Source organism: Rousettus aegyptiacus, unplaced genomic scaffold (assembly GCF_014176215.1).
Source record: "Rousettus aegyptiacus isolate mRouAeg1 unplaced genomic scaffold, mRouAeg1.p scaffold_m13_p_10, whole genome shotgun sequence".
Classification (NCBI taxonomy): Eukaryota; Metazoa; Chordata; class Mammalia; order Chiroptera; family Pteropodidae; genus Rousettus; species Rousettus aegyptiacus.
In genome coordinates this window covers 1,514,882-1,540,338 of record NW_023416285.1, presented here as the reverse complement: position 1 = coordinate 1,540,338, position 25,457 = coordinate 1,514,882, and the positions used below count along the sequence as shown (strand labels likewise).

General features: G+C 61.5%; 1 protein-coding gene across 3 annotated transcripts in view; it reads right to left on the bottom strand.

Moving 5' to 3' along the window:
- Nucleotides 1-614: 614 nt before the first annotated feature.
- The window catches only part of HTT (huntingtin), a 116,645-nt gene continuing 91,802 nt past the window's right edge, over nucleotides 615-25,457 (bottom strand). For 2 of the 3 annotated variants that reach the window (XM_036227435.1, XM_036227436.1), the window contains 18 exons: nucleotides 24,913-25,090; nucleotides 23,906-24,001; nucleotides 21,631-21,818; nucleotides 19,757-19,883; nucleotides 17,676-17,776; nucleotides 16,606-16,760; nucleotides 16,067-16,206; nucleotides 14,952-15,034; nucleotides 12,885-13,015; nucleotides 12,640-12,769; nucleotides 10,935-11,090; nucleotides 8,442-8,632; nucleotides 8,100-8,214; nucleotides 7,796-8,009; nucleotides 7,394-7,499; nucleotides 5,598-5,760; nucleotides 5,293-5,453; nucleotides 4,289-4,510 (listed from right to left, as the gene is read on the bottom strand). In XM_036227435.1, coding sequence (XP_036083328.1) covers nucleotides 4,297-4,510; nucleotides 5,293-5,453; nucleotides 5,598-5,760; nucleotides 7,394-7,499; nucleotides 7,796-8,009; nucleotides 8,100-8,214; nucleotides 8,442-8,632; nucleotides 10,935-11,090; nucleotides 12,640-12,769; nucleotides 12,885-13,015; nucleotides 14,952-15,034; nucleotides 16,067-16,206; nucleotides 16,606-16,760; nucleotides 17,676-17,776; nucleotides 19,757-19,883; nucleotides 21,631-21,818; nucleotides 23,906-24,001; nucleotides 24,913-25,090 — 2,649 coding nt within the window. In that variant the 3' untranslated portion in view covers nucleotides 4,289-4,296. Of the gene's footprint in view, nucleotides 4,511-5,292; nucleotides 5,454-5,597; nucleotides 5,761-7,393; nucleotides 7,500-7,795; nucleotides 8,010-8,099; nucleotides 8,215-8,441; nucleotides 8,633-10,934; nucleotides 11,091-12,639; nucleotides 12,770-12,884; nucleotides 13,016-14,951; nucleotides 15,035-16,066; nucleotides 16,207-16,605; nucleotides 16,761-17,675; nucleotides 17,777-19,756; nucleotides 19,884-21,630; nucleotides 21,819-23,905; nucleotides 24,002-24,912; nucleotides 25,091-25,457 lie in introns of all 3 variants that reach the window. The other variant, XM_016159198.2, reaches the window with a different exon arrangement.

The window sequence follows — 25,457 nt, the reverse complement described above, 5'->3', positions numbered from 1 at the left end:
ACGGCCAATCGGCTGGAGGACATGGGACTTCTGCGAACATTTAGTACCTGCCCGAATAGCCCACGGTCTGCAACTGCCGTCTAAAGGTTGGGTAGCCATCCGCACCCCGAGGTCACCACAGCGCCGATGGCCCCGGCTCCCGGGAGGGGCTCCCCTGAGCTAAGAGGATGTGCCCTTAGGCAGCGCAGACTTCCAGCCAGCGGGAAGGACCTGGGAGCTCAGATGGATGCGGCGCATGGTCACACGCCGCAGCCTGGAGCACAGGTGCCAACGGCCCGTGAGGAGGGCCAGCCAGGCTGGGGGCCTCAAAGGCCAGGTCCCAGCACGGCCCCGGCTGCTCCTCCGGGACCCTGGCTGGGCATGGAAGCAGATTCAGTGCCAAAGAGCCACGGCCCTGCCCACCTGGACTTAGTCACTTAACCAGTATGGCTGCTGCAGCCTGTCTGCTGGGCAGCAGGACCACTGCCCTGTGGTCTGCAGGCCACTTCCTCGCCCGGCAGACACAGGGTCTCTGCTCCGAGGTGGCAGCATGTGCTGATGAGGCAGCCTCGGCCCGCCCCCACCCCCCAGCAGAGTCCAGGTTCTCCAGAAGCAAAGCAGGCCTCACACAGCAGTTCGTGGTTTAATTTTCTCCTTTAATTCAGATGTACAATGTAGCAGTTTAAAAAACTTAACTATACATCTCAAGCCAGTCCTCGCATTCCCTTTCGGAAGTGGACAGTCAGCGCCAGGCCAGGCTCCGGGACGCACCCATCACAGCCCTGCTGGCTCCCAGGGCGGTGGGGTCGGGGTGGTGGTGCAGCGTGCGCTCGAACCCCATGGACAGTCACTCTGCTGCAGCCCCGCTCCGCGCAGAGCCAAAGCACCTGCGGCGGGGCCGTGACAGCGGGGACCGTGACAGCAGGGGCCGCCCCTGTGCTTGCCGTGGAAACTGCAGCAGCTGTCCAGGGCTGGATCCTCCCAGAAGCACTGGGGCGGGGGGGGGGGGGGGCAGAGGCAGGGGTCCTTGAACTGCATTGAAGTGACAGGCTCACAGGGGGACGGACAGGGGGACGGAGCCCCTGAGCCTTCCAGGTGGCCTTCAGTTGCTACCGCCCTCTGAGCAGGCCCCTCCCCGCTGAGCCCTGCCGAGCACGTGCACAGGCCACAGCCCAGGCGGTGTGGGCCGGTCCTCACTTGCATGACCAGTCCAGCTCCCCAGCCAGCGACTTTCATGGCTGTCCTCCGGGTCCCACCCATCGCCCTCCTCCAGCCCTGCCCCAGACAGAACTCAGTCTCTCCCAGGCCGCTGGCCACGGTTTCAGGCACTCACAGCAGAGGGAGGGACGAAAGCCAAGTGAGGACACATGCTAGGAAGGGTGCCCGCGGTGTCGAGAGGAAGCTGGTTCCTCTCCCCGCGAAACGGAGAACAGAGCACACGGCAGCTCCAGCAACTGGCGGCCGCGGGGCCCTGAGGCAGCCGAGCAGCTACTGCTTCGAAGTCTGGCCCGCTGGACCGACGGCACCGCCCATCCCGGCCCCACAGGAGAAGAGCCACGGCCCCCAGGGCTCGGCAACGACACCCGCATGGAGGGGCGTTTGGGTGTGGGGGTCCTTAGGGTGCAGGGCCGTCTCTGATGCTACATTCTGGGTGTCTGGAGGTGTCTGAGTCATGCTTTCCTCCGGAAAGCACACGGCTGCTCGCGAAAGTGAGCGAGAACGACAGGGAAGGACACTTGGCAGCTGGAAGGGTCACCCGCGCACACCTGGCAGGGTCGGCGGTGGGAGGGGCGCGTTTCCGCAGAAGGCGCACTGCAGGGCCCCGCCCAGTCAGTCTACCCTGGTTTCGTTCGACTCTTTCCTGATGTTACCAGCAGGAAAACAAAACAACACCCGCCCCCCGCCCAAAAAAACCCAACCGACAATCAAATGAATATTTTCCACAAAGTTTGGACTGATACTAAGATTGGTGCCTGCCGTAAACTTTAAGGAACTCAAAGTCTTGACCCCTTCTGCAGAGCTGTCGAGGGGGACTGTTTTCTCAGTGGGACTTTAACGAGCGATGACCCCCACACTCAGGTGGCCCATTCCCACAGCCGACCCCATGGGGCGGGTCTGAGACATCGGCCTCTACAGAGAGGTGATGGGGCCACACTGGAGACCCTGCGCATCAGCATCTCCAGACACCTGTCGGCTTCCAGATGCGCACACGCACACGCACACAGCCGGGGCATGGGAACTGCACTCGACACATCCCTGTCCGCGGGGCGTGCAGGCGGGTCTCTGGGCTGGCACCTACGGCCAGAGCCAGGCTCCAAGCCCCTGCCAAGAACTGCCTGTTTGGATCACGCTGTGAACGAGAAGCCTCGGCTGAGCCCAGCGACATGAGTCCCAAGAGGAACAGCTCCAAACTCTACACTCCCCGCGTTCTTTCTCACAAACGCAAACACCTAGCCAGGAACACGAGCCCGCGACACGCCCGTCTCAGAGCTGCTGAGATCCCGGGGGCGGAGGGGGGGCCAGCAAGTTCTAAGAACTTCCCAGGAAAAGCTGGGATGAGAATCGAGATCCCAAGTGAGCAAAGGGCAACGGGGACCTTCTTACTCCTTCGACCTGGCACAGCCCCTTCAGGCCTGCTGACACCTGACCCGCTGCCACAGCCACGCCCGGCTCGGCGAGACCTCTGCTGGGGGCTGCAGGAAAAGCCAGGGCCCCCTCTGAGGAGAGGCCCCACAGCCTCCTCTCAACGCAGGTGAGCCCTGCACTGCGGCTCACACCAGACCGCTGTGCCAGCTGTGTGCACGGCGCAGAGCTCGGCTCCCATGCCCGGGTGGAGGGTAACTAACCGCGCAAAAGGCTCTTTCTCCTGTGCAGACTCCGGAAAAGAGCTGCAAGATTATCTGCCCTTACCACGTGAAACACCCCAAACCCGGACAGCACGTGACCACACAGCCGGCCGGCCTCTGGGGCCCAGAGCCCCACCCTCAGCACCCCGAGCTCCTGGCCTCGTCTGCATCTGATGCTTTGACTACTTTAGGCCTAGGGGCCAGGGCTGGGGCTGAAGCAGCACTGTGACCGCCCTGCCAGGTGTCCTCCCTGCCACCGTCAGGCAGAGCCCACCACTGGCCCGGGGGCAGGCCTGGCTCTCCTGGGTGCAGGGCGGTGCGTGGGCGTTGAAAGGGGGCCGAGGAGGTCCCAGGTCTTTCTCTAACAGTGGCCACGATATCAAGCTCTGCTACTAAGAGGGGCTCAGACAAGCGTAGCTGTTACAACTTTGGGGCTGCCGGGCCCAGCATGCGTCTGGGCCCCAACATGCACGAGGGGCCACGAGGGAAGCAGGTCCTTCCACTGGCTGGCCGGCCCCTGGGCAGACCGCACCCAGAGCCAGCTCGGGCTGGGAGCCGGAGCACGTCAGAGCTAGAGGCTCTGGACACAAGAGGATGCTCACGTCTGCGGGCTGGCGGGGTCAGCCCAAGTGCCGGGGAGCTGCGCCTCCCTGATAGTGCCTAAGGAAGGAGAGGGCGGGCAGAGGTGCCTCTCACACACGGGACAGCTGAGTGGGCACTGTGTCAGGGCTGAATGGAGCAGTCCTAGCACAAACGTCTGAACAGTGACACTTCTCTACATCTTAGTTAATGTGAGCGCGCAGAAAGGAGGCGTGTGCCACGAAATGTCATCGGCATGTTAAGGAGGAATTGGGTGTCAGGTGAGAGAGAGGGTCACTGGGGGGGGGAGGGGCTGTCCACTCCCGCAGAGGCTGTAGCATGCAGCAGACTTTACACGGCATAGAAAGTACCTTAAAATTAATCTCTTTACTGATACAAGTCTTAAGTCCTGAGAAGAACACAGAGAGGGGGAAGCATGGCGCTGACGTCCTGCTCCCAGCCTCCCCGCCTGGCGCACGCCCCGCCTGGCGCACGCCCCGCCTGGGGCAGGGCCACGACCCCCAGGCGTCCCGCGTCCCGCTGGGGGACATGGGGAGCGCTCTCGAAAACCTGATGGCGTCGCCTTCTGCCTGTGAGACAGCAGGGGGGCTAACGGCCACCCGGCGGAGCAGAAGACTTGTGTCCCAGACACGAGAGCAGCTGTGCCCTGGCAACGAGGGCCAGGCCGATCGGCGGGAGCAAGAGCGCCGGGTTAGCTGGCAGTTAGTCAACACTGGCTGCAGCCAGGGGCCAGCGCCGCGGCTCCCGCGCTTGCTGCACGGACTCAGGCGCAACCCGACGTTGCTGCACGTTCTCCCCGCCGCTGCCTCACTGCGAGCTGCGCCCGCCCCGCGGCAGAGGCGACGCTGCCTGAGGCCACCCCGCCTGGCACTCAGCACGTGGCGACCTTGTGGACGCTCCGCAAACAAGCTAGCAGGCGGTGATACGGGTTGCCCGGCGCCGCGACCACCTCGAACACGGACTGAAAGGCCCGGCGGTCCAGTTCGCCTTCCATCTGGTGTCTGTAGAAGTCCGTGGCCACCAGGCAGAACAGGTGGACGTCCACCTGATCTAGCTTGCCCATCCGGCTGATGACGTGGGGAAGGCTGGTGGGGGAGTTAAGGAGTGAGGCTGCGGGGGTGGGGGCAGCTGTCTCCCAGTCCTCACCTAGTCCTCGCCCGGCCCAGCTGACAAGAGGGCCGGGGAAGCTCTGAGCAAACCAGAGCAGACGGCAGGCCTGGGCCGTGCTGGGCCAGCAGCTCCTGCCATCTTGGCCCCTGCCAGTGAGTCCACAGTGGCTCCCAAGACACTGTCCCTCTCCGGCTGGAAGGCACCTCTGCCCAGCAGAGCAGGGGGCCAGGCAAAGCCGGCTGAGGAGGCCGGAGGCCCATGGGAAGGGCGCCTCTCGGCAGCACGTACCTGGCCTGGCTCCCTGCAGGGTGCTGGCGGCAGCTCCTCCCGCGGGTGAGGGCAGAGCTGTGGCGCCCGGCCGGGCACAGCCTGCTGCTACCAGCGTCTGCCTGCAGACTCTGTGGTCTGTCTGGGGGGCGGCGGCCAAAAGGGGGTGGGATCCGGATCTTCAGTGAGCCGTACCCAAGGGGACGGGGCACAGTGACAGAGGATAATGAGAAGCAGCATCGGTGACAGTCCCAGCTGCACAGAGCTGGCGCGTGCCCGGGGAGGGGTCTGCAGGGGGCCCCGCCCCGCCCGCCCGGCCGCCCTGCAGGTCTGTGTGGCGAACACACCGGTTTCAGCTTCCGTGTCAACAGTTCACTTTCTCGGGGCTTAAGGTAAATGTCACCTTGACAGCTGCGGTTTGAAAACTAACACAGCACAGGTGCCCCGTTGACAGCAGGGCCCCCGCCTGGCCCAGCACCTGGAAGGATACATCGCCGAGACCCACGGGCCCGTGGACGCGCTGACGAAGAAGCAGGACAGGCTCCACACGGCCATGGCGACCGGCGTCCTCTGCGTGAAGTTGGACAGGGACAGCATGACCCAGTCCCGGACCATGGACGACTGCCCCGTGCTGTGCAGAGTCTGGAAAACCTGAGGAGGAGGAGAGGCCCAGATGCCGGGTGCAGAGACACAGCACTTCCGACGGGAGGGCCCGGGGTGGTGGCCCGCCACCGGGCCACACCGCTGGACGCCGAGGCGCCCCGTGCGTGTGGGAAACCCCCGCCCCGCCCTCACCTTGTACACCACGGTGGCCATGAACTGTGGGTAGGGCTGCTGGTTCGACAGGAACTCCCCAATGACCTTGTTCATGACGTCCTGGGGCGGGAAGAAGTCGTCTAGAAACTGCGGCAGGATGCGCGCCACCACTCTGGCTTCGCAGGGAAAGCCCTTCCTGATCCTGGAAGGAGGGACCCAGTCAGAGCCCCGGCCGCCCCCACCCAGGAGAGTCTTGCGTCTGAACCTGGCTGTCGCAGGGCTGCCTGCCGTGAGCCAGGGCCAGGTGCCTGGGACCTTCGGGGGCTTTCTGAGCAGGTCGCGAGCTGGGCTCCGAGTGCTAACCGGGACGGCAGAAGGCACCACCGCCTCCTGCAGACCTCACCGGCGACTCGCAGACAGACAGACGCACTGGCTTGGGGCTCCCCACCCACGTGGGGCCAATAATTCAAAAAGGGGTTCTGAGGTCACACACAGCATAAAGCAGAAACGGTTCGGGTGGCGACACGACAGCAGCGGTTATGGAAGCTTTCGGTGGAAACACGGCCCCCGTGGCGTCCTGCGCGCGCCCGTGCCCGGGCGCCCACGCCTTCTCTCCGCCACGCGGCGGCAGCGCTGCCGTCGGCTACGGCTGCTTTCGTGTCCAACCAAAGCCACGGGCACTCCTGTTGGCGCCTGCCCCACAGATCCCCGTCCGCCCCGAGCAGTGTCCCTCCACCGCGGAGACCGCCATGACGACGGTGTCCCAGCAGCGTATACGGAAAAACTGCACGTAACTGAAAAGCACCGGAAGTGGCCCAGAAACGAGGCCCGCTCCTCCTTCCGGGGGTGCCCGGATATGCCTGTCTGCAGTCGCCGGCTGCTGCCAGCACGGGGGCCTGCCACTCCAGACAGTGCTCCCGAATGACAGTTCCCTCTGCCAGCCGGTGCCCACCGAGTGTCCCCACAGCGGTCTGCTGCAGGCCTGCGTGGCATGTGCTGACAGACCTCTCTCCTTAGCGCTGGAGTCGAAGCTCCAGGAAGGCGGGGACCCAAGCGCGGTCCTCTGGCCACCACCTGGCTGACAAATGTGCGTGGGATGGAAGCCTGACTATAAAGTTTCGTTTTAAACTACCGTGTGGAGGAGACGCAGCGCACACGCTCAGCTTCCCGGAGCAGCGCGTCTGGCCAGAGTGGACACGGCCTTGCTCAGCGTGTGCTTGTGGAAACCCGAAGGCTGCTGCCGACTGAGCTGCCTGCAGATGACGGCTGAGCGGGCAGACCAGCCTCCCCAGGCGGAGGCCACACACGCCACTCCACCTGCACTGAGAGGCCTGGGGCCCTGTCCTGCACACAGAAGCCAAAGAGGCGCCCAGCTCGTTGTCTAGAACTGGCCAGCTGAGCCGATCCTGGCACCCTGCTCGGCGTGGGGCGGTGTGGCTAATGTCGACTCAGAGACACGAGTTTCTTGTTCCAGCCTCTACCTGCCTCCCAACTCCTGCTGAAGCTGCCCCGATGCCCTGGGGTGCGCGCGTGAGCCCGCTGTGACAGGCTCCTCTCCAAGCCCCTAGCAGCATTTGCAGCGGGTCTTGCTATGGCTCAGGACCCACGCCCAGACCCCCCGCACCCCTGGGCTCCCATTCTTGGGCCCCTCCCAACACCACCCCACCCTTGGGGGAGGTGGACAGCCACTGGGATGGCCTCGGAGCCCATCGGCTCCAAACTCCTAGGTGCTGGGGTCCGAGGACGGCCCACTTCCACAGAGCCTTGGGTGAAGCATGCGCTGGTCAGGGCCTGAGCGGGAAGTGCGGTGGGGCCACCGCGGCCTCGTTCCTCACCTGTCGAAGAGGACGGACACGCGCTCCATGGCCACGATCACGGACTCACTGTCGGGGGCGGCGGGGCTAGGGGTGGACGTTCTGCCTGGGCTGACTTTCTCCTTCCCTGGAATGAGCCATTTGGCACCATTACTTACCTTGTGCGACTGGACAGGCTTTAGAGACAGGCGCCTTGAACCCACAGGAGTCCCAAATCTGAAACCTGGGGTGGGAGGCCCAGGCAGTCGCATGGGGGACGTGGTCAGTCCACAGACCAGCTCCGCAGGCGTGGCTGACACCAGCACCTCCTTGAGAACGGGAGGGGACCCGCGGTCCATGTCCCAAGAAGCAGCGATAGGAGACCATGTAGTCCGGAGCTCGGACACGGGTGGGCCTGGGCCAGCCGCCCACCCCACTGCTCACCTGTGTACATGCAGGTGAGCATCAGGCCCAGGGCCGCCATGGCCCGGTGCGGGCTGTGCACGTTCACTCTGTCCACACTCAGCTTGACCAGCGACTCTGCGTCCAGCCGGGAGAGCTGCTCGGAGAGCAGGAGGCGCTCCAGGCCCCTCAGGACGCAGTGGTAAACGACGGATGGGGTGGACTCCTCGCTCCCAGACAGCATCACCCCACACATCTGGAGGGGAGGGCTTGGAGTTGAAGCGCCACTCTGGGGATCCGGTCACTCATGCCCCCGCCCCTGACGGTGGGAGCAGGGCCCGCTCACCTGCACTATCGCCGCAGAGAACTCGGGCCCGGCGTCCAGAGGGTAGTTCTCGATCAGGTAGAAAGCGGTGGCGCACATCACCAGCACGTGCTGCTGGCTGTGAGAGTTCACGCAGCTGGAAACAAGACAGCCGAGCTCAGCCGCGCGAGCGGCCGCCACCGTCTGCTGGGGAGCGGCGTCTTTGCTCTCGGGGACCCTGGCTGTCCCCATGAGAAGGATGCCTGCGGGGTTCCCACTAACCCCTGCGTGCGACGTGGCCGGGGCCCGACGCACGCTGTGGGACGTGTCACGTCACGTCTCACCGCCCGCTGTGAGACGCGACCCCGGGCAGCAGCCACTCACTGGGCGATGCCTCTGAGGTTGGACAGGAGGTAGTCGCTGACGGCCGGGATGAGCTGCTTCGCGGTGTCGTCCAGGAGGTCGCACTCCAGCACGTAGAGGACGCCGTGCAGGGCCCCAATCTTGCTGGGCAGGTGGCTGCTCCTCAGCGTGCTCTCCAGGAGCCGGCTCACCGGCTCGGCCACGGCCTTGTCCTGGGGCACAGGCACAAAAGCGGGGCTGCCCAGGCGGAAGCGGGCGTGGCCCGGGGGCCGCGGCGGAAGACCGCGTGTGGAGGGGGGTTCTCCCCAGAGGCCCGACCGCCATCCTCAGACCCTGGGCTGCCGTCCGGGAATCTGGGTGTCGGGAGTGTCCCCAGCACCCTCGCCGATGAGAACGGCCTCCCGTGCCTCAGCCGCCCGCGCTGACACCCCTCCCCTGCTGGGGTCTGCGGTTCGGGATGTGCCGCATGGAGGGGCCTGCGGACCGGCCCCAAGTGAAAGCTCTGGTTCCAAGTCCCTAAGGGGCCTCCCCGGAGGGCGGCACGCCACACACGTAGTCGCGAGTTGCTGGAGAAACTGAGCGTATCCCGTGACTCTAGGGGAGGGTTCTGGAAGCTGAGCCCGGTTTGTCTGGATCTCGCCCCATGTGCTTTCTCCTGTCACTGATTTAAGTTTTGTGCCTTTTTGGCGTAATATGGATCGCAGTTGAGAATGTAAGGGAACCCTGCGTGTCCTCCTAGAAACGACCTGGGGTGGTCTCGAGGACTCACTGGCCCCTCCTCAAAATGTTGTCAACTTCAGTTAGCACCCTGATCACGGGTTCGGTGGACGTCGCACCAAGAGGGACCTTCACGTAAAGCACAGTGCAGAGGCGGCGGCACCAGCGGCGGCTCCTACCATCCCCCCGGGTAAGCGACTCCTGCCAGCCAAGCCCACGTCTCGTCAGAAGGTCGTCTGATGGGCTCTCATGGGAATGCTGTGCCCCTGCAGTCCCAGCTGAGGGTGACACTCTTGCGTAGGAAGTCCCTGTCCTCTTCCCGTCCCACACCCACAGACTGGGGGACCCCGCCCTACGTCCTGCCCGCGCCCGCACCTCCAGACCCCCGGCTCTGAGAACACCGCAGGGCCGCAGTGCGGGAGGCAGACCTCACAGCTCTGGGCGAGTGTCTCAGAAGAGGCGGAGCGCTGCTGCCTGCCCGAGCGGCCGGCCTGCGGGGAGAGGGCCCCGCAGTCCCGAGGGCATCGTCTGGCCTCGGGATCCTCTTAAAGAACGATTATGCTCATCTGATCACTGACAGCACAACACTTGCCTGGGGGATCTGGGCCTGAGCACAAAAACACAACTACAATGAAAATGAGCCCAGCGGCTGAAACTCTCCACGGAGACAAAAGGACGCGCCAAGTCTAGCTGCTTCCACGTGGTCTTGACCCCCAGAGGACTCAGGCTTTGAAGAGCAGTGCTCACAGAGGGACAGCCAGCGGACTCGTTTCTGCTCCCTGGGTGGTGGCGCCATGGCTGAAGGCCACCTGGGATGATACCTGCTCTGGTGGCCTGGATCAAAGGGACAACGTCTATGGGGAGCCTAGTCGGGAAGGGAGAGTTGGGGCTCAGGCACAGACGCGGGCTCAGACTGTGTGGGCGTCCCGGGGCGTATGCAGAGGACAATGGCCTCCCTCAGTCACACAGAGAGGGCCATGTGGGGTGCAGGAGGCAGGGCTCCACAAATGTTAGCAGCTGCGGCAGCGGCACGTGGTCAGTCACTGTCAGGACCAACAGGACCGAGTTCAGAACGTGGGGGGATGGGCCAGGGCAGGCACGCAGCAGCCACCCACGTGTGAGGGAATGACTCCCTCCTGCTGTCGTGACGATGGGAACTAGGAGGCGCCTGAGTAAGAAACCCAGCGACCGGCCAATGCTGCGTGGCAAAGTGCACGGCGCCAGCCCTGGACGCCGGCGCCAAGGCCCTGCCCCAGCGGCGAGGAGGGTCCTCCTCAGGCCGCCCCACACAGGCGGGCCCACAGTGCTCAGCGGGTGCTGCGCGGCGGCGTCCGCGCGGAAGGCCGGGTGGCACTCGCAGAGTTCCGACCCGCTAGGCAGCGAGAACCCAAAAGAAGGCCCCTCTGTCCATGTGGTGAAGAACACTGAGACATCCCCACCTGAGGGGCAGAAACACAGGGCTACTGTGACAACGTGGTCCCCAGGAGGGAGGCCCCGCTGACAGGAAGTGAGGGGTGCCACGGCACCTGCGGAGGAGTGGGCCCCATGTCCACTGCACACCAAGCTCTCCTGGGGCGTGGGCCACCGTGATGGCCGCACGAGTGAGGGGCACGGGGCCCGCCCGGGACGGGCCCACCACAGCACGCCTCCCGGGCCCCGTGGGCACGTGCCGGTGCTGACTGAATTCTCCGGTGTCTCGTGCTTGCTGTGGGGGTTCGGGATGAGCCTTCCAAGGCTGAGGCTGCGCCCCCAACACCCAACCATCACAGGGTGGCCTCTGCACCACCCCTCACTTACCATTCCGAGGACGGCGGCCGCCTTGCAGGTGGCAGGCACCAGGTACTGAAGGAGAATCTCATCCTCTGGAGGGTGCACCCTCCGCAGCTCGGTCAGGGTCATGTACATCATCTCAAACTGGTTGCGTTCGGTGAACAAGTCTGAGACCACGAGAAGCTGGAGACACAGAACATTTGGATGGAGGGGGGAATTTCGCTATCAGTTAAGTAAGCAACACAGTTTAAAACGTACGTTCTCACAGCCAAGGGACAATAAAGTAAGGGAATTCACACAAGGCCTGACAGGGAAAAGAAACCGGCAAACACCTGGAGGCCTACAACACAGAGCAAGCGCAAACACGGAGACAAACTGTCCGTGGCGGATGCCTGCAGAAGCCTCTGCGCACACGCGCAGACCCGGGTGCGCTGGGACCTGTCACAGCCCACGCGGGAACCCGCACCGCAGCAGTCACCACGGACGAGCCCCATTTATTCTGTTTCAAAACGCCAGGCCCTTCCCACTGTGTAGGGGTTCAGGCTCTCAAAAACCCCAGGATAGAAAAAATTGTTTAAAAAATCTATGCTTGGCCAGGGATTCTTTTTGTCTCCCCAAAACAGTCAGCTCTCTACCATTCAGTTCTTCCTGGCATATCTGAAAATGAGCGTCAGTGAGGCGTAAGGGCCCCTCTCCTCTGGGAGCACGTGGGAAGGAGGGGTCGGTCCTTGTCAGAGGCCACGGTCAAGTCCCAGTGATGGGGACAATGGGAGTCAGCAAACCGTCTAAATCAGCAGTTCTTGCACACGGGACACCTGGGTGCTTGCAAGGCCAAAATGATTTCCATGGGGACAGCAAGGCCTCGTCTGCCCCTGCCTCCTGTTCCGTCCTAACCACGTGGTGCCGCCAGGTGGTGCCGTGTCTTAGGAGTTAATGGACACTCACGGGCTGAATGCAGAGCAGATGTGGGGGACCAGAAGGTCTCTATTGAACCGACACCAAAGAGATTTACAAAAATGTGAAACAAGGCTCCTCTCACTAATTCAAAACAGAATAAAAATGATCACTATTGTTACTTTAAAATGAATTAATTAGTAACTTGTTTTTTAAATTTAAAACCTTTATTAATGATGCTTAGTTTGGTATTTGAAAATATCAAGCTATAAACTTGTATTAAAATTGAAAATGAGATGCTTAAAAATCTCTACTTGACCAGATACAAAACAATGAAAAAACCTTTAACGGTGTATTGAGGAAAACCAGGCTAAAAACAAACAGGCTGCGAGGCTTCCTCGTCCATCCTGCTGGACGACCGCCCGGATGGTGGCGAGGGGGCCAGCAAGCATTCGAACTTATTAAAACTTCTCGGATTTAATTTATAGTACTGTAAATGCTGACAGATGTCAATAACAAACAAGAACATCATTTGGCCCCCACTGATTTAAAGAATGGAAACAAACCCTGAGACCAACAGCGTGAGAATGACAGCTGCAAGCTGTGCTTCTCAAAGAGGGTCGGTCCGTGGGCCTGTGTCTCTCAGGTCCTCAAGGACGTCCACAAGGACAGGGAGGTGACAGCGGCAGGACGATCTGGCCACTTTCGCTGGCTTAAGAAATACACTGTCATCCTGGGTCACTGGGAGTCCCTCGCAGGTCCCAGAGACGATGGGCTCTGGGCGCGCGCACACGTGCTCACTCTGTGCACACGCGAGGAGACGGGGAGGGCGACTTACAGACCGAACCACTTCGCTGATCAGGATGACGGGGGTCCTCCGAGCCGAGCTCGACGGCAGGACCCAGCGACTGTACAGCTCAAGCAGGAACTGCGAACAGGAGTGGATGTCAACGCCGGCCCGGTGCTTCCTGCAGGGGTGCGGGACGGGGGCCCCGGACACAGCGTGAGCGGCGCCCACAGGACGCGTCCCAAACAAGCCAGACGACGAGCTCAAACCGCTCTAAAGCAAAGGCAGGTGGAGACCTGGAGCTGACGGGGGACGTGGGTGGTGACACCGGTGTGGGGACGTCGGCCTCCTCCTCCTCCTCCTCGTCCCACTCCTCCTCTCTCAGGGGTGTGATGCTGTTCCCCAGCCACACCGAGTGGATGGACACCTGAAACAGACGAGGACACTTGGGTCACCGCTCAGGGTCCAGGCGGCAGGTTCTGAGGCCCAGGGTGCTGAGCTGCAGGTGTGGTGGGGTCCTCTGCACTGAGCCGACCCCGGTCACCCAGCAGGGCCCATTCAGTCCGAGCAGGTCCCGGGTGGAGGGTCCCATGGACTAGGGGAGGGGGGTTTCGGGTAGCTCGGCTGCAGGACTAAAGACCTGGAACGAGGGCAGCTGAGGACGGGGAAGGACAGAGCCTCTAGGGAAGGACACTTTAGCCCCTCAGGGACATCTGGATGAAGTCCCAGAGAAAAACAGAGCCAGAACTCGGGATTTCTTTCCAAAACTGGTCCTGCCTCACTAGTTGTCATTTGCGGCAAACCCCACTTTTCTGAATTACTTGCTAAAAAAAGCACCCCAGCAAATACGGGGGGTGGGGGGGCTGCTTTCCTGTGGCGGGCAGGGTGGGAGGGGTCTGGGAAGCGTGGTGCTGCAGAGACAGGAGGAAGCCCCCGCCCTCCCCACCGGCTCAGGCAGAGCACCTGCGTCCCCAAAGGCCCGCTCGTCAGAGCTCCTCCAGCACTCGGCACGGCGCTGCAGCGCCCCGAAAGAACAAGCACCCGTGGGCTGTGCTCCCCAAAAAGCTGTCTGCCATCGCCGGCGACGCCAGGCCCAAGGCCCACTCAGCACGAGCGGCGGCTTCTCGCTCCCAGCCCACCCCTCACAGAGGGCTGTCATGGCGAGTGGGCAGGCTGTCGCGGGCCTGCCGCAGACCGAAGGTAAGCTAGGAACCCCAGAAGGCCAGCTTCAGGCCAAGGAGGGCCCCTGCCCCCCTTCACTTCCTGCCCGATGCCCTCTCCTAAAGCCTGCGGCAGCTGAGGTCAAAGGGACTGTAGCGAACAGGTGTCCCAGGCAGGGCAGGTATCACCATGTGACATGCCGGTCTCGGCAGAGAGCCGTGGCCCAGACGCTGGAGGAAGGGCACAGCTGGGCAAGTGCCACAGGGCCCCAGGCAAGCCCAGTGCCAGCCAGCAAGCCGGGCCTTCTCACTCGCTCGCAGAGTGACAGAATGCTGACCACCACTCTGACCTATCCCAGGGGTGGACGCTTCTCTGTCAAAGACAAGGACAGGAAAATGTCTGCAGCTTCCTGGTCACAGAGGAAGGTTGTGCAGGAGGAACAGGAGAGCTGGGGACGTGAGTGTCAGCCTGGGGACGCCAGTGCGAAGCAGCAGCCCAGACCCCGCGAGGAGCCCCCAAGCTCCGAGACCCCCAAACACTGCCCGGCGCTCCAGGAACAAAAGCCACGGGGAGAACCTCGGTCTGACTGCTCTCTGAGCCAGCCACAGGCCGGGAGGACCCCGCAGCCATCAGGGCGCCCCGTGCTGGGCCCCCACTCCCAGCACTGCTGTCCTCGGACCTGCCTCAGCTCCACAACCTGTGGTGTCACATGCACGACTGTCCCCAACTTTCTGATGAGGAAACTGAAGCTCAGTTCACAGTGACCCACCCAGTGAGCTGTGACCTGGCAGCCGGCGCCGGCCCGCCTGCCACACTGGGTCGTGTGACCACCCCTTCCTCTGAGCTAGCCGTTGGGACAATTTGGCCAAATCTGCGGCCCGTCAGAGCGAGGGCTCTGCTCCGTGCTCACGCCCCGAGCCGCTGTCCTGTCTCTGCAGCTGGCGCGCAGGACCCGGGGCCTGCCGCGTCGCCTCCTCACCTCAGTCTAACCCGTCCTGTCCCAGTGTGTTCACACACTTTTATGCAGAGAATACCTTAAATCCTCCTGCAGATAAATAAATAAAATTTAAAAAAGTAAATCTTCTTTTTACTTAAAAATGCATTTCACTTTCTTCTGAACGTGTTAAATGGCGCAAACCCGAGGACGGGGGACAGGGAGCGGAGCGAGCGGGGGCGCGTCCCGGTGGGGCAGTGTGACTGACCTGGCCGAGCTTGTAGCTCATGTCGCCCAGCTCCCGCTCGGGGTTGATCTGCAGCAGGAGCTTGTCGTGATCGATGAGGGCACCTGCGAGTGACAGCGCTGTCAGCCCCGCCCACACAGCCTGCCCACAGGTGCCACCCCGGGGCTCCAGGCGGCACGGCACGGCCCTGCCCCTTCACGCCCCGCTAGGAGGGCAGGCCCGCCGGGGCCCGCTGGACCATTGCTTTTTCTCCACAACCACCCAGCCTCTGACTCTAATGAGAACCGGCTGGGGACCGGGCTGCAAAAGCTTCAGAGTCAGTAGCTGTGGACGAGGTGACGGTCCTGCAGGCAAGGCTCCAGGGGCCCAGAGGACAACTGCGGTGGACGGTACCTCCTGGGGCCCGGCCCTGGTGCCAGGGCTGCCCAGCTGCACCCACCAGGAGCAGGGTGCCCCCCCCACAAACCCGCCTTTCATACTCTCTATGCCCTAGGCCAAATGACCCCATTGCTGCCTTCCACTGGGCGTCACCAGCCGCAGCGAGATGGCCCCTAGCTAAACTTTGCCACTCAGAACGGCGGCCTCTGGCTCCTGGGGGGACCTGCACTCCTCAGGGCTGCTGGAGCATTAGCACCTCCCCTGGCACCTGCTCTGCTCCTTCTGTGACTGGCATGTCATTTCTCATCTCTCCTATGTGCCATCAGCTCCCCAAGGGACCCATGGCCATGCAAGGTCACAGACTCAGCTTAACTCGATGTCCCAGTGATGCCTGGGGGTGCACACGCACCGTGTTCCCACACTGAGCCTTTGCCAGGTAATGCTTTCAAGATGCCTAAACCTCCTGGATCTAACAACTCCTAAAAAAATCCCTAGGGAATCACAAGAACTGTAGGCTAGAACACTGTCCAGCAAGAACACGTGCATCGAAGCCCCGCTCATTTCCAGGCTTCCTTTCCTCAAGACCGTCCACACCTCTCGTCCTGAGTGAGACCCTGACTTAAGCGCATCAGGCTGCACCGTAAGTGAACAGCCTCCCAACACAATCACAGTTGGTCTTTCTCTGCCCAACCGCTGTTGCGGGTATGCCGGCCGCACGCTCGCTCGGCCAAGTACGAAGCAGCCCTTCCCTCAGGTACCTGTAGTAGCCGGAGACAGAGAGGGGACAGGGTCCCACGCTTGGTATAAATGATGGGTGGCGATGTTCTCCCTCTTGGAAACCATTGCTTGAATTTCCTGCTCTACGATTCCTCTGATCATGCTCAACTTTCTGCCGAACCTAAAATTCAGAACAGAGCTTAGCTATTTGGTTTCTTCAAAACCTAAAAGTCAGAGACACCAGGACTTCCCCAAACCCCAGTTCTGCCTAAAGGAGATGGGTGGCCTACAGTACCAAATGACAGCCCCTTTGTAGGCGATCCCTGCCCTGTGCCCGTGCAGACGTCCTACGAGCTTGTTAGTTTTTGCTCTGTTAAGGTCGGGCGACCCCGGCATTTTTTGTCTCATTTTCACTGTCACTTGCCATCAGATCGTTTTTGGAGCTGTACCTCCTGCAGCAAGGCAGCACGCAGTGTTTTGTTTTTAATTTCAGCAACAAAGGCAAGGGCTTGGGTGAAGCAGCTGGTCACCCTGGGTGGGGGAGGAGCACCTCGCGGGACACACGGCAACCCAGGCACACCTGGTGTCGAGCGCCTTCAGAGGCTTGCTTCGGGGCTGCTGCTCCAAGCAGCTCACGGCTGGGTTGCCGGCCACGGGCACGGTCATCGCACTCAGCACCAGCGAGGTGATGGCCTGCACAGCCAGGACATTGATCTGGGTCCTCTCCGTGTCTTCCTGGAAGGACAGCCCACACATCGGCGAGTCACGAGCAGCCAGACACCAACACCACCTGTGCCCCCAGAGGCACACAGGCCCCAAAGTCCAAGGCTCTCAGACCACAAGGCCTCGCGGAAAGGAGCCCTGAGCGCCTCAGAAGGACAAGCCTTCCCAGCTAGGGCTGTTCTGTCTGCCTCGGCTCACCACAGCCTGTACACACTGGTCACCCGAAACAAACGTGATGCCCAATGTCTCCTTTTCCAGGCAAGGTCTCCCACAGGCACAAACCTCCAAACAGGAATTACTTCTTAAGAAACTACCCTTACGTTTCCCACTAATCTTAGGAACTCTGACCGTGGCAACATATTTGTGTCTTCGCGTGAACTTAAAGACAACGTTGAAGGTTCTGACATCCATCTATCTACACTTTGAACTGTCCCCTCCACCTGAATTAAGGACTTAACACCCAAGACTTTTCACATCTCAGGCTTTGCTTCACCAGGATGTGGCCTTTACTAGTGTCATGTGACACAGAGAATGCTAATAGTCCCAGAAGCCAGGTGACGGCTATGCAAAACAGTCCAGAGTACACACAGGTCCACCTGCCCGGCCCTTCTAGAGAGCTGTTCACTCTGATTCGGCCTAAACGCCACACCTGAACGTTGAAAAACAGAACTCTAAAAGATTTCCAAACAAGGGTGTAATCTTTCTGGCCCTTCACCTGCAAAGCGCCGTGGTAAATGCCCTCCAGCCTGGGGGCGGTGCGTCCCTGCTCCGGAACCTCGGTCTAGACATGGCTGCGCTCCTTTACGAGCAAGGCGACACAGAAAGCAACGAGCTTGCTGCCCTCCTCTGCCCACCACTAACAGTGCACAAGCTGCCGCACTGGCCGAGTGCCAGCCAGAGGACGCACGGGCCCACGCGCAGCCTTACTTCCGGTGGGCTCTCCTCCTGCTCCATCACGAGGGGCTGAGTCACCAGGACACCGAGGAGGGTGGCCCACGTTTCCTCAAACTGGGTACGGCTGGTCCACCCTAGGAATGCAAATGTAATGTGAGACGAGGACACCCAGCCCTCACACTCCTCAACGTGATGTGACAGGCCATGCGGCTCTAACTGGAGCAGGCGAGCACTGGCCACGGGGCCACGGACAGCAGCTCCCTTAACCCTGGGATGCAGAAACACTGCCAGCGCCCGTCCCTCAGCGAGAACGCTCACGCACACGTCTGAGGCCACACACGTGGCATGGGCCAAGTTCAGTTCAGGTACCATGGAGGAGAGGGTGCCCTCCGACCCCTGATGTATACATGCAGCAAGGCTGAGTGGGGCCAGAGACACTTCTGCCCTGGGCACCAGAGAACCCAAAAGTCTCCCACAAAGTCAGCTGCTGGACTGCGCTGCTGGACGCACAGCTCTGTGTCCACCGCAGACCACCCCCGGCCACGTGCAAGGTGAAGGTGTGCTGTGCGAACTCTGCCTCACTGAGGCCGTTAAACACGGAACAGTTAAAGCAGTGGGCGCTCTGACCCTGTCAGGAGGGAGAGATCATAAAAGAATGTCGTCTGGCTGGGGCACGCGGGCCCTCAGGGAGGGCAGGGCGGCAGGGCTACCCCTGGCACAAGCTGTCCTTGCTGAACTGAATGCAGAAAGACTGACAGATGGATTAAGACACAGGACAGAAATACACAGACTTAGAGAGCTACAGACACAGTACGTGACCATTCACACCAAGGAAAAGACGGAACAGAGGAAGTGAGCGGGAGCAACGGCACGCATGAGCCAGGGCTGTACAGTCCTGGGTCCCACAGCCCGACTGACAGTTCCAACGCAGGACGGCTCCGCGAGGGGGTGGACCCGGGGTGAGGCCCGGAGGCCAGGACACTGCCTGGCGACAGCCTCTAAAGGGAGGAAGAAAAAAACACTCCTGAGGCCGCCAGCCTCAGACCACTGTCCAGATCCCACCTGGGACGGGCAGGGGACTGTCGCCTGACTCCAGGGAAAGGGGGAACAGCACAGCGCTTGCCACGTGCACGCTCCGGGACCTGGGTAAGCACCACGTCTGCCGGGGCCCGAGCAGGAGGGCACGAGAGGAATGACGGTGTCCATGCTGGACTCGGCAGAGAAGTATGCCCGAGCGTGGCGGTCCTCGACCTTCGTGGCACCAGGGACCGGTGCCGGACCGCTGCTCCTATGAGAACCCGAGGCCCGAGGGTCTGAGGCGGAGCTGGAGCGGCTGCACGTACGGGTGAGGCTTCGCTCGCTCCCCCGCTGCTCGCCTCCTGCTGTGCAGCCCGGTTCCTAACAGGCCACGACTGGTACTGGTCCATGGCCTGGGGGTTGGGGTCCCCCTGCCCCAGTGGGGCACTGCCACTCAGATCTACCAATCGCAACCTCCCACCAGACCACACCTCCAGGTGTAAAATGGGGACAAAAAAGAGGTACTTCCACGCCCTGCAGAGAAGTCCTGACCAACAAGAACCGCCACTGCTGCCACGGAGAGAGACGGCCTGCACGCGGGGCATGGGCGGGTCTCTAAACACGCAGCACCTCTGAGACAGGCGTGACCCCGTCTCACAGTGACAGGACCGCGCAGAGCTCAGCGCTGCCTTACTTAAAGTGTGCTTTCTCCTCACGGCCATGCTGGCTTCATTGCCCTGAACTGCTCGGCACACACACGAGAAGGGACATCAGTGACCACACCGGGGAAAACACCCCGAGAGGATCACTGCCACCACCTGGCAGAGAGCTTAACACGAAGACCAGACGTGGCTTCACACTGTCAGCTGCCAGGTCCCTGCCCAACGCCAAACAAGCCCGGGGGGTGAGAACTCGGGGTCAAACTCGCACACACGTGAACTGGGACCGCACTTCCCGCTGCAGCGGCTCTGAACACGCTGCAAAATGCACGACGGGATGAGCGTCGCTCAGCCCGCATCCCTCATGGACCAAGAAGAGAAGGGCCTGCTGCCGCCGCGGGGGCACGTGCCCGACCCCGAGGGAGGAGCGCGGACTACCTAGCGTGTTGATGCGGTAGATGAACTCCTTGAAGACTTCCTTTTCCTGAAGGAACTCCACGGGGATCTCAGGGAACACCGTGCCGAAGTCCCCTCCTGGCTTGGGTGACCATCCGAGCTTCCAGACCTGAGAGAACAGAAAAGAAGTCACACGGTCAAGCTGGAACCGCCACATCGCGAGGGCACCAGGAACGCCGTGCCTCTAGGCACGGCCTTGCCCTGAGGCCCACGGCCTGCTCCCCGTACCTAGAGCCAGTGCGGCGCCTTCCCGGAAATGGCCCCGATCACGCCACCGAGCACCTCCTGGGCCAGCAGTGGGCTTTCTGGTCTGCTCCTCCCCTCGTGTCCCTTCCCTAACACTGCTGATGCCACCAGGCTGATGGTCGGGAGCCAGCCCGTGGCACGGGGCCACGAGAGGCCAGTAGGCATGAGAGCACCTGCGCCCACAGGCCGTGTGTCAGGCAGAGCCTCGTGTCCGTTTGTGAACTGCACGGAGTCCAGCCTCGTCCGTCGGCCACATGCTCCACAAGCACCGGGCGGAGGGCTGGCCTGAGGCAGGACCGCGCTGTTTCTGTAGCAGGAGCCACCATCCTTCCAGCCAGCTGAGCTGCCACCTCAGATCGAGCGGCAGAGGAGCCCCGAGCTCGTCCGTGCAGGCCTCTGGGCGCGGCCTGCCAACCTCAGCCGCTCGGGCATCTCTCCCTTAACACAGAGAATGCCTCCTAAGTCCCTCCCCTTCCTCCCAGGCCCTAGGCACGTCCTGGCGCAGCTGCCCCGGAGGGCGCCCCTCCTCAGGCGCGTGGGCCCGTGGCCCGTGCTGGCGGGGCCCTGGCTGCGGCTCATCTATAGACAGGGTCTGTGCTGGTGAGTTCCCAAGTCCGTCCTCGATGCCACGACCTCTGTCTGTGCCTTCCTGCATGTCTCTCTGCCCCTCACAGGTGCAGCTGTCTCAAAACTTACGGTGACTCTTCATATACCACGGCTGCAACCGGCCCTGCACAGTGCTGCAGCCCCTCCTGCCCGTTTCCCGGGGGGCCCCGGTGTCGGAAGCGCCCCAGCTGCTGGCTCTGCGATGGCTTCCAGCACAGCACACCCTGGGCTGTGCTCAGGACGAGCCCTTCACGGGGTACCTTCACCCCACAGCGCGGGCCCTTCCTCCCCCAGGGTCTAAGGAACACTGCCTCCTCGGTGCGCAGCTCTCAAGTCTGTGCACACGCACGTGCACGGGGGCTGGGCCCCACTGGCGGGCAGTGTCCTTTCTGGGCAGAAGCAGTGTCTCCTCTGGGTCTTGGCTGACCTCCCGGACCTAGACCAGGCCTCCCGTGCCAGCCCATCACCCCGTCCTCATTTCAGCAACTTCCTGGGTGCATGGCCCAGCCCCTGCCCACTCTGCCCTACTCACAGTGGCCCGTGATCTCAAACAAGAGTCCTGACCAACAATGATGATCTGAAACCAACTCTGAAGACGACTCCAGAAGTAATGAAAAGGCCGCTGGGCCAGAGCGCCTGAATGAGCTCCCAAGGGGCCACCGATGAGGGGGACACACCCACCGGAGGGTCATCGCTGCCCCAAGTCGCCGCGCTCGCCTGCGGCTCTGGCACCGCGTCAGATGCTAAGCGTCTGCTGCTGGGAGATGACACCTCGTTTCCCGACATGATGTTTCACCCGTTTTAGAGAAGCTAGCATTTCTGCTGACTCAGAAACGGGGCTGTACAGCATGCCGGAGGAAGCCAGAGGGGGCGGCGCACGGCACCCTGCCACCGCGAGGCGGCGGCCGCGCAGTCACGCCCCGTCCCCCCGGGACGCCCGGGCCAGGCGAGGGCTGCCTGTGCCCCTCCCGGTTTGGTCTCTGCAGAGGAACGGCCAGACTCACCAGCGGGGGGACCCGCGTGTAGCTGTTGACGAGGGGTAAGCGGGCCAGGCTGACCACGATGTTCCTGAGCGCCGCCGTGAGGAAGGCGGGCATGCTGCTGTTCCTCCTGTGGCCCAAGGACAGCACGGACGGCAGGGACTCCACCATCTCCGCCACCATCCCACAGGCCGCTGTAACATACTCGGGACCTAGACACACACCGCGGTGAAGAGAGGGCTGCGGTGTCGGAGCGCCCCCTGAACCGCCCAGGGCAGGGCGCGCGCCGCCACCCGCGGCTTCAGCCGGAAAAGGGACGCCCGGCCTCTGGCTGGTCACTGAAGTTCCGATTCTACCCCCTCCTCGCCTGTCTAACCACGCGTGCAGTCCCTTCACGTCGGCCAGGACTGCTGCCGCCCTCTCGGCCTGGGCCCCTGCCCACCCTCCCTGCGCAGCGGCTGTGGCTGGCTAACAGCTGGGAGCGATCGTGCAGCCCGTCCCTGCGTGCTGGCTCTGGTTCTCCCAGGACCTGGTGTCTGTCTTGACGCTGGCACTCGCAGGGCTGCGCTGTAATCCCCGGTTCCTTTTCCCAAGACCGGTGCCCGGAACACCGGGGCGGGAGGAAACCCTGCCCTGAGGGAAGATGCCGGCACCCCGAGCAGGGTCTGCTTCTGATTCACCTTGCGCCTGGCATCAAGTATGCGCCCCCAAATCAGCCCTGGAGTTGATAAATGTTCAGGGCTGTGGATGGATGTTACCCAAGGTCCATGAGATTCGGCAGGCAACTTCCTTGTCTAGAGAAGGAACTCTCACCAGGCCTGGGGAGTCACACCCAAGCCAAGAGACACGAGGCTGACCTTAGTAGGGTCCTGGACAGGCGTTGAGAGGTATTGCCCTGTGAGGGTGACGAGCAAGGCAAGCTGCTCCTTCTGGCCAGGAGGACGCGAACTGGCCTCAGCAGGGTGTGGAGGGTGAGCACAGCGGCTTGAAGCCACACACACACATGCGCTCCAGCTGGTGGCCCACCCGCTCTGGCTCAAACCCTGGATACGCCAGAGCCACCTTCACAGCAGTGGGAATTCAGGTGACACCCGAAATTGCGGGAGCGTCTGCCGAGCGCCCACCACGAGCTGGCCCTGGTCCTGGGCGCTCTGCGCAGTGAAGCCCCTCCCCCAGGCTGGCTCTGCAAGGCTGGCACTTCTCACATCCGCCCTGCAGGAGCACAGGGGCAGCACCCTGCTAAGGCCCCGCAGTCAGAGGGTGAGTCTGCACACCCCTCGGGTGTCAACGAGAAACCACGAAATCACAAAGGGGGGCTGGCAGCAGCACGGTTTCGCGATAAGCAGAGAGGAGAGCTCGGCTGTGTAAGGACATGCCACTGCCTCTGGGTGGCTGCGCAGCTACGAAACCTTGAGCAGGTAACAGGAAGGAAAACTACGCTTACTACTAACGACAGGAAAACCTGGAGCTGCACAAAAGCTGGCAAAAAGAAAAAAAAAAACTACGAAAAACAATCGATAGGAAGTATTCACATACTTGTGATGAAAAGGCATGTTTCTTAAGCTGGAGGTGCCCGGACAGGACTCCAGCATGCCAAGGATGAGTTGCCCAAGGACACACAGCTCAGAGCCGCCTGACCCCAGAACCTGGGGACCCTGGTGACAAGGAATCACCAGCCAAGCCTTCCTCCCACTCTCCTTCACCACCATCTTCAGAGAATGACGCCTGAACCAGGAGAAAGCACGTGCGGAGCCGAGGTCCTGCGTGCCGCTAGAACGGGTCTAAATGAATGGCATGTGGACTTTCTGTTTTCCTAGGAAGAGCAGGGATTTCACTTAAAAAGCCACCAAAATAGATGGCTGACACTCACGGGCTGTTCCTTCCGGCTTCAAGTCCCTTAGGATTTGTCTGTTCATTCGTTACTCAACAAACATTTCTCGATTGTTTACGGTAGTGAAAACAGAAGGAAGACACACTTCCTGCCCCCACAAGGCCAGAGTCTGAGGTGACAGATGGGCGAAGCTGCCAGGCCAGAAGAGAGGAGGGCCTCCCTAGGAGCATGACGTCCCCTCTAAGTCTGGGGGGCCTGCTGAAGTGAGCCAGATGCAGGGGGCAGAGGTGCAGATGGAGGAAAGAGCAGTGCCTGGCAATGTTTCCAAATCGCCCTTCGATTTGGGGATGAGCACCAGGACACAGCGAAGTCAGCTTTCAAGAGCCCGCGTTCACCACTTTCAACGTCTTCTGTGAGTGACGTTCGAGCCCCAAAGAAACAGGTGAGAAAACGGGTCTTGAGACTTACTTTGGGTGGGCGAGTCCACCCCGTCCTCTCTGGCCGCCTTCGGGGTGTCTGTCCGTCTTTCTGGACTGAGCAGCTGGTCCCCAGGTTGCACCACGACTAAAATCAGAACAGAACAGACAAATTCCAAACACATCGACCATTCCTTTTTATTTGCATTTTCACATTTATGCCTCATAACGTTTTGAAGTGGCAGACTGGGTCAAACGAGGCCCAGGCATCCTAAGAGTCAATTTTCAACAGCCGACTTGGGCATCGGCGTCTGGGTCGACGTGAAATGCACGAGGAGCTGGGCTCTGCCATTCGGACTGCCAGGTGCTCCCATATTCCCTGGTGCCACCTCCAACCCTGGCGGTTTTCCCAAGTGGCTCATGGTTCACTGCTGCTAAAAGCACCCCCACAACCCCAAGCTTGGCTTTGAAAAATGACTCCCTGGATCGTTTCCAAGCTGACTACAACGCACAGACGAAAGCGATTTAAACAATGAAACTTCAAAACACCCTCAACATGTAAACTACAGTGTCTAATTAAAAAAAAAATTTGGCTAACAATCCTTGTTGAGGACGCTGTCTCTTGAGAAGAATAACTCACTTTTACTTTACAATATATTAGTATTACAATACGGTCTAGAAATAAGCATTTTGATTACAACCGAAAACAATCTTTTAAATGTAATCTCATTAATCTTATAATCATTTAGGAATAAAAGCATGAAAACAGTCGACTAGGACTAGAATTCAGAGTCATAAAATTAAAACTATTCTTTTATGAAAGCTAGGACTCTAAACTCTAAACGAAACGGCCACAAACGTAAGTTCGAGTTAAACCCCAGTGCGGACGCCAAGGCGCTGAGGTGAGGGCAGCACCCACGTTTGTACCCGCCTTCTCATCCCAAGTCCCCACTGAGCACCTGGCACACAAGCGGCACAGAAGGTCTCCGACTAGACCTGCGGAACCGACTGCTGGCCCCAGTGACAGAGGACAGACGCCCACCGAGGTCTTGGACTCACTGGCTTCCAGGATGAAGCGGACGCAGTGGATGAGGGAGCAGGCGTGGGTCACCATCTCCGGGGAGGACAGCGCGCTCCAGAGGCCGGGCAGCTGCAGGGCCAGGCAGCAGCAGTCGAGGCCGGCCTGGAGGTCCAGACTCAGCGGGACGCGCTCGTGGATCACACGCCACGACAGCGCCTGAAGGGGAAGGTCCGCGTCAGGGGCTTGGACCCACGCTTCCCTCCTGTCGCGGGTCAGGAGGAGGACAGCTCCCAGCTGGCAGGGAACTGGCTGAGACGCGAGAGGCCGGCAGGCCTTGACAACCCTGCCCTCCCAGCGGGACGGGACGCCACCGCCACTGCCTTCCGTTTGGTCCTGACCGCCCACTCCCCGCAGTGCCCAGGGCCCCGCGCCAGAATGCCCGCCTCGATCTGGCCGCCCTTGTCCCTCAGCGCCCGCACCCCCCGGCCTGGCCTCTGCTGTGGTCGCGGAGGCCGAATGTGAGCCTAGGTTCTGCAGCCAGCCGGCCGGGGTGCGAATGCCAGGGCGGCTACGTCTTGGCTGG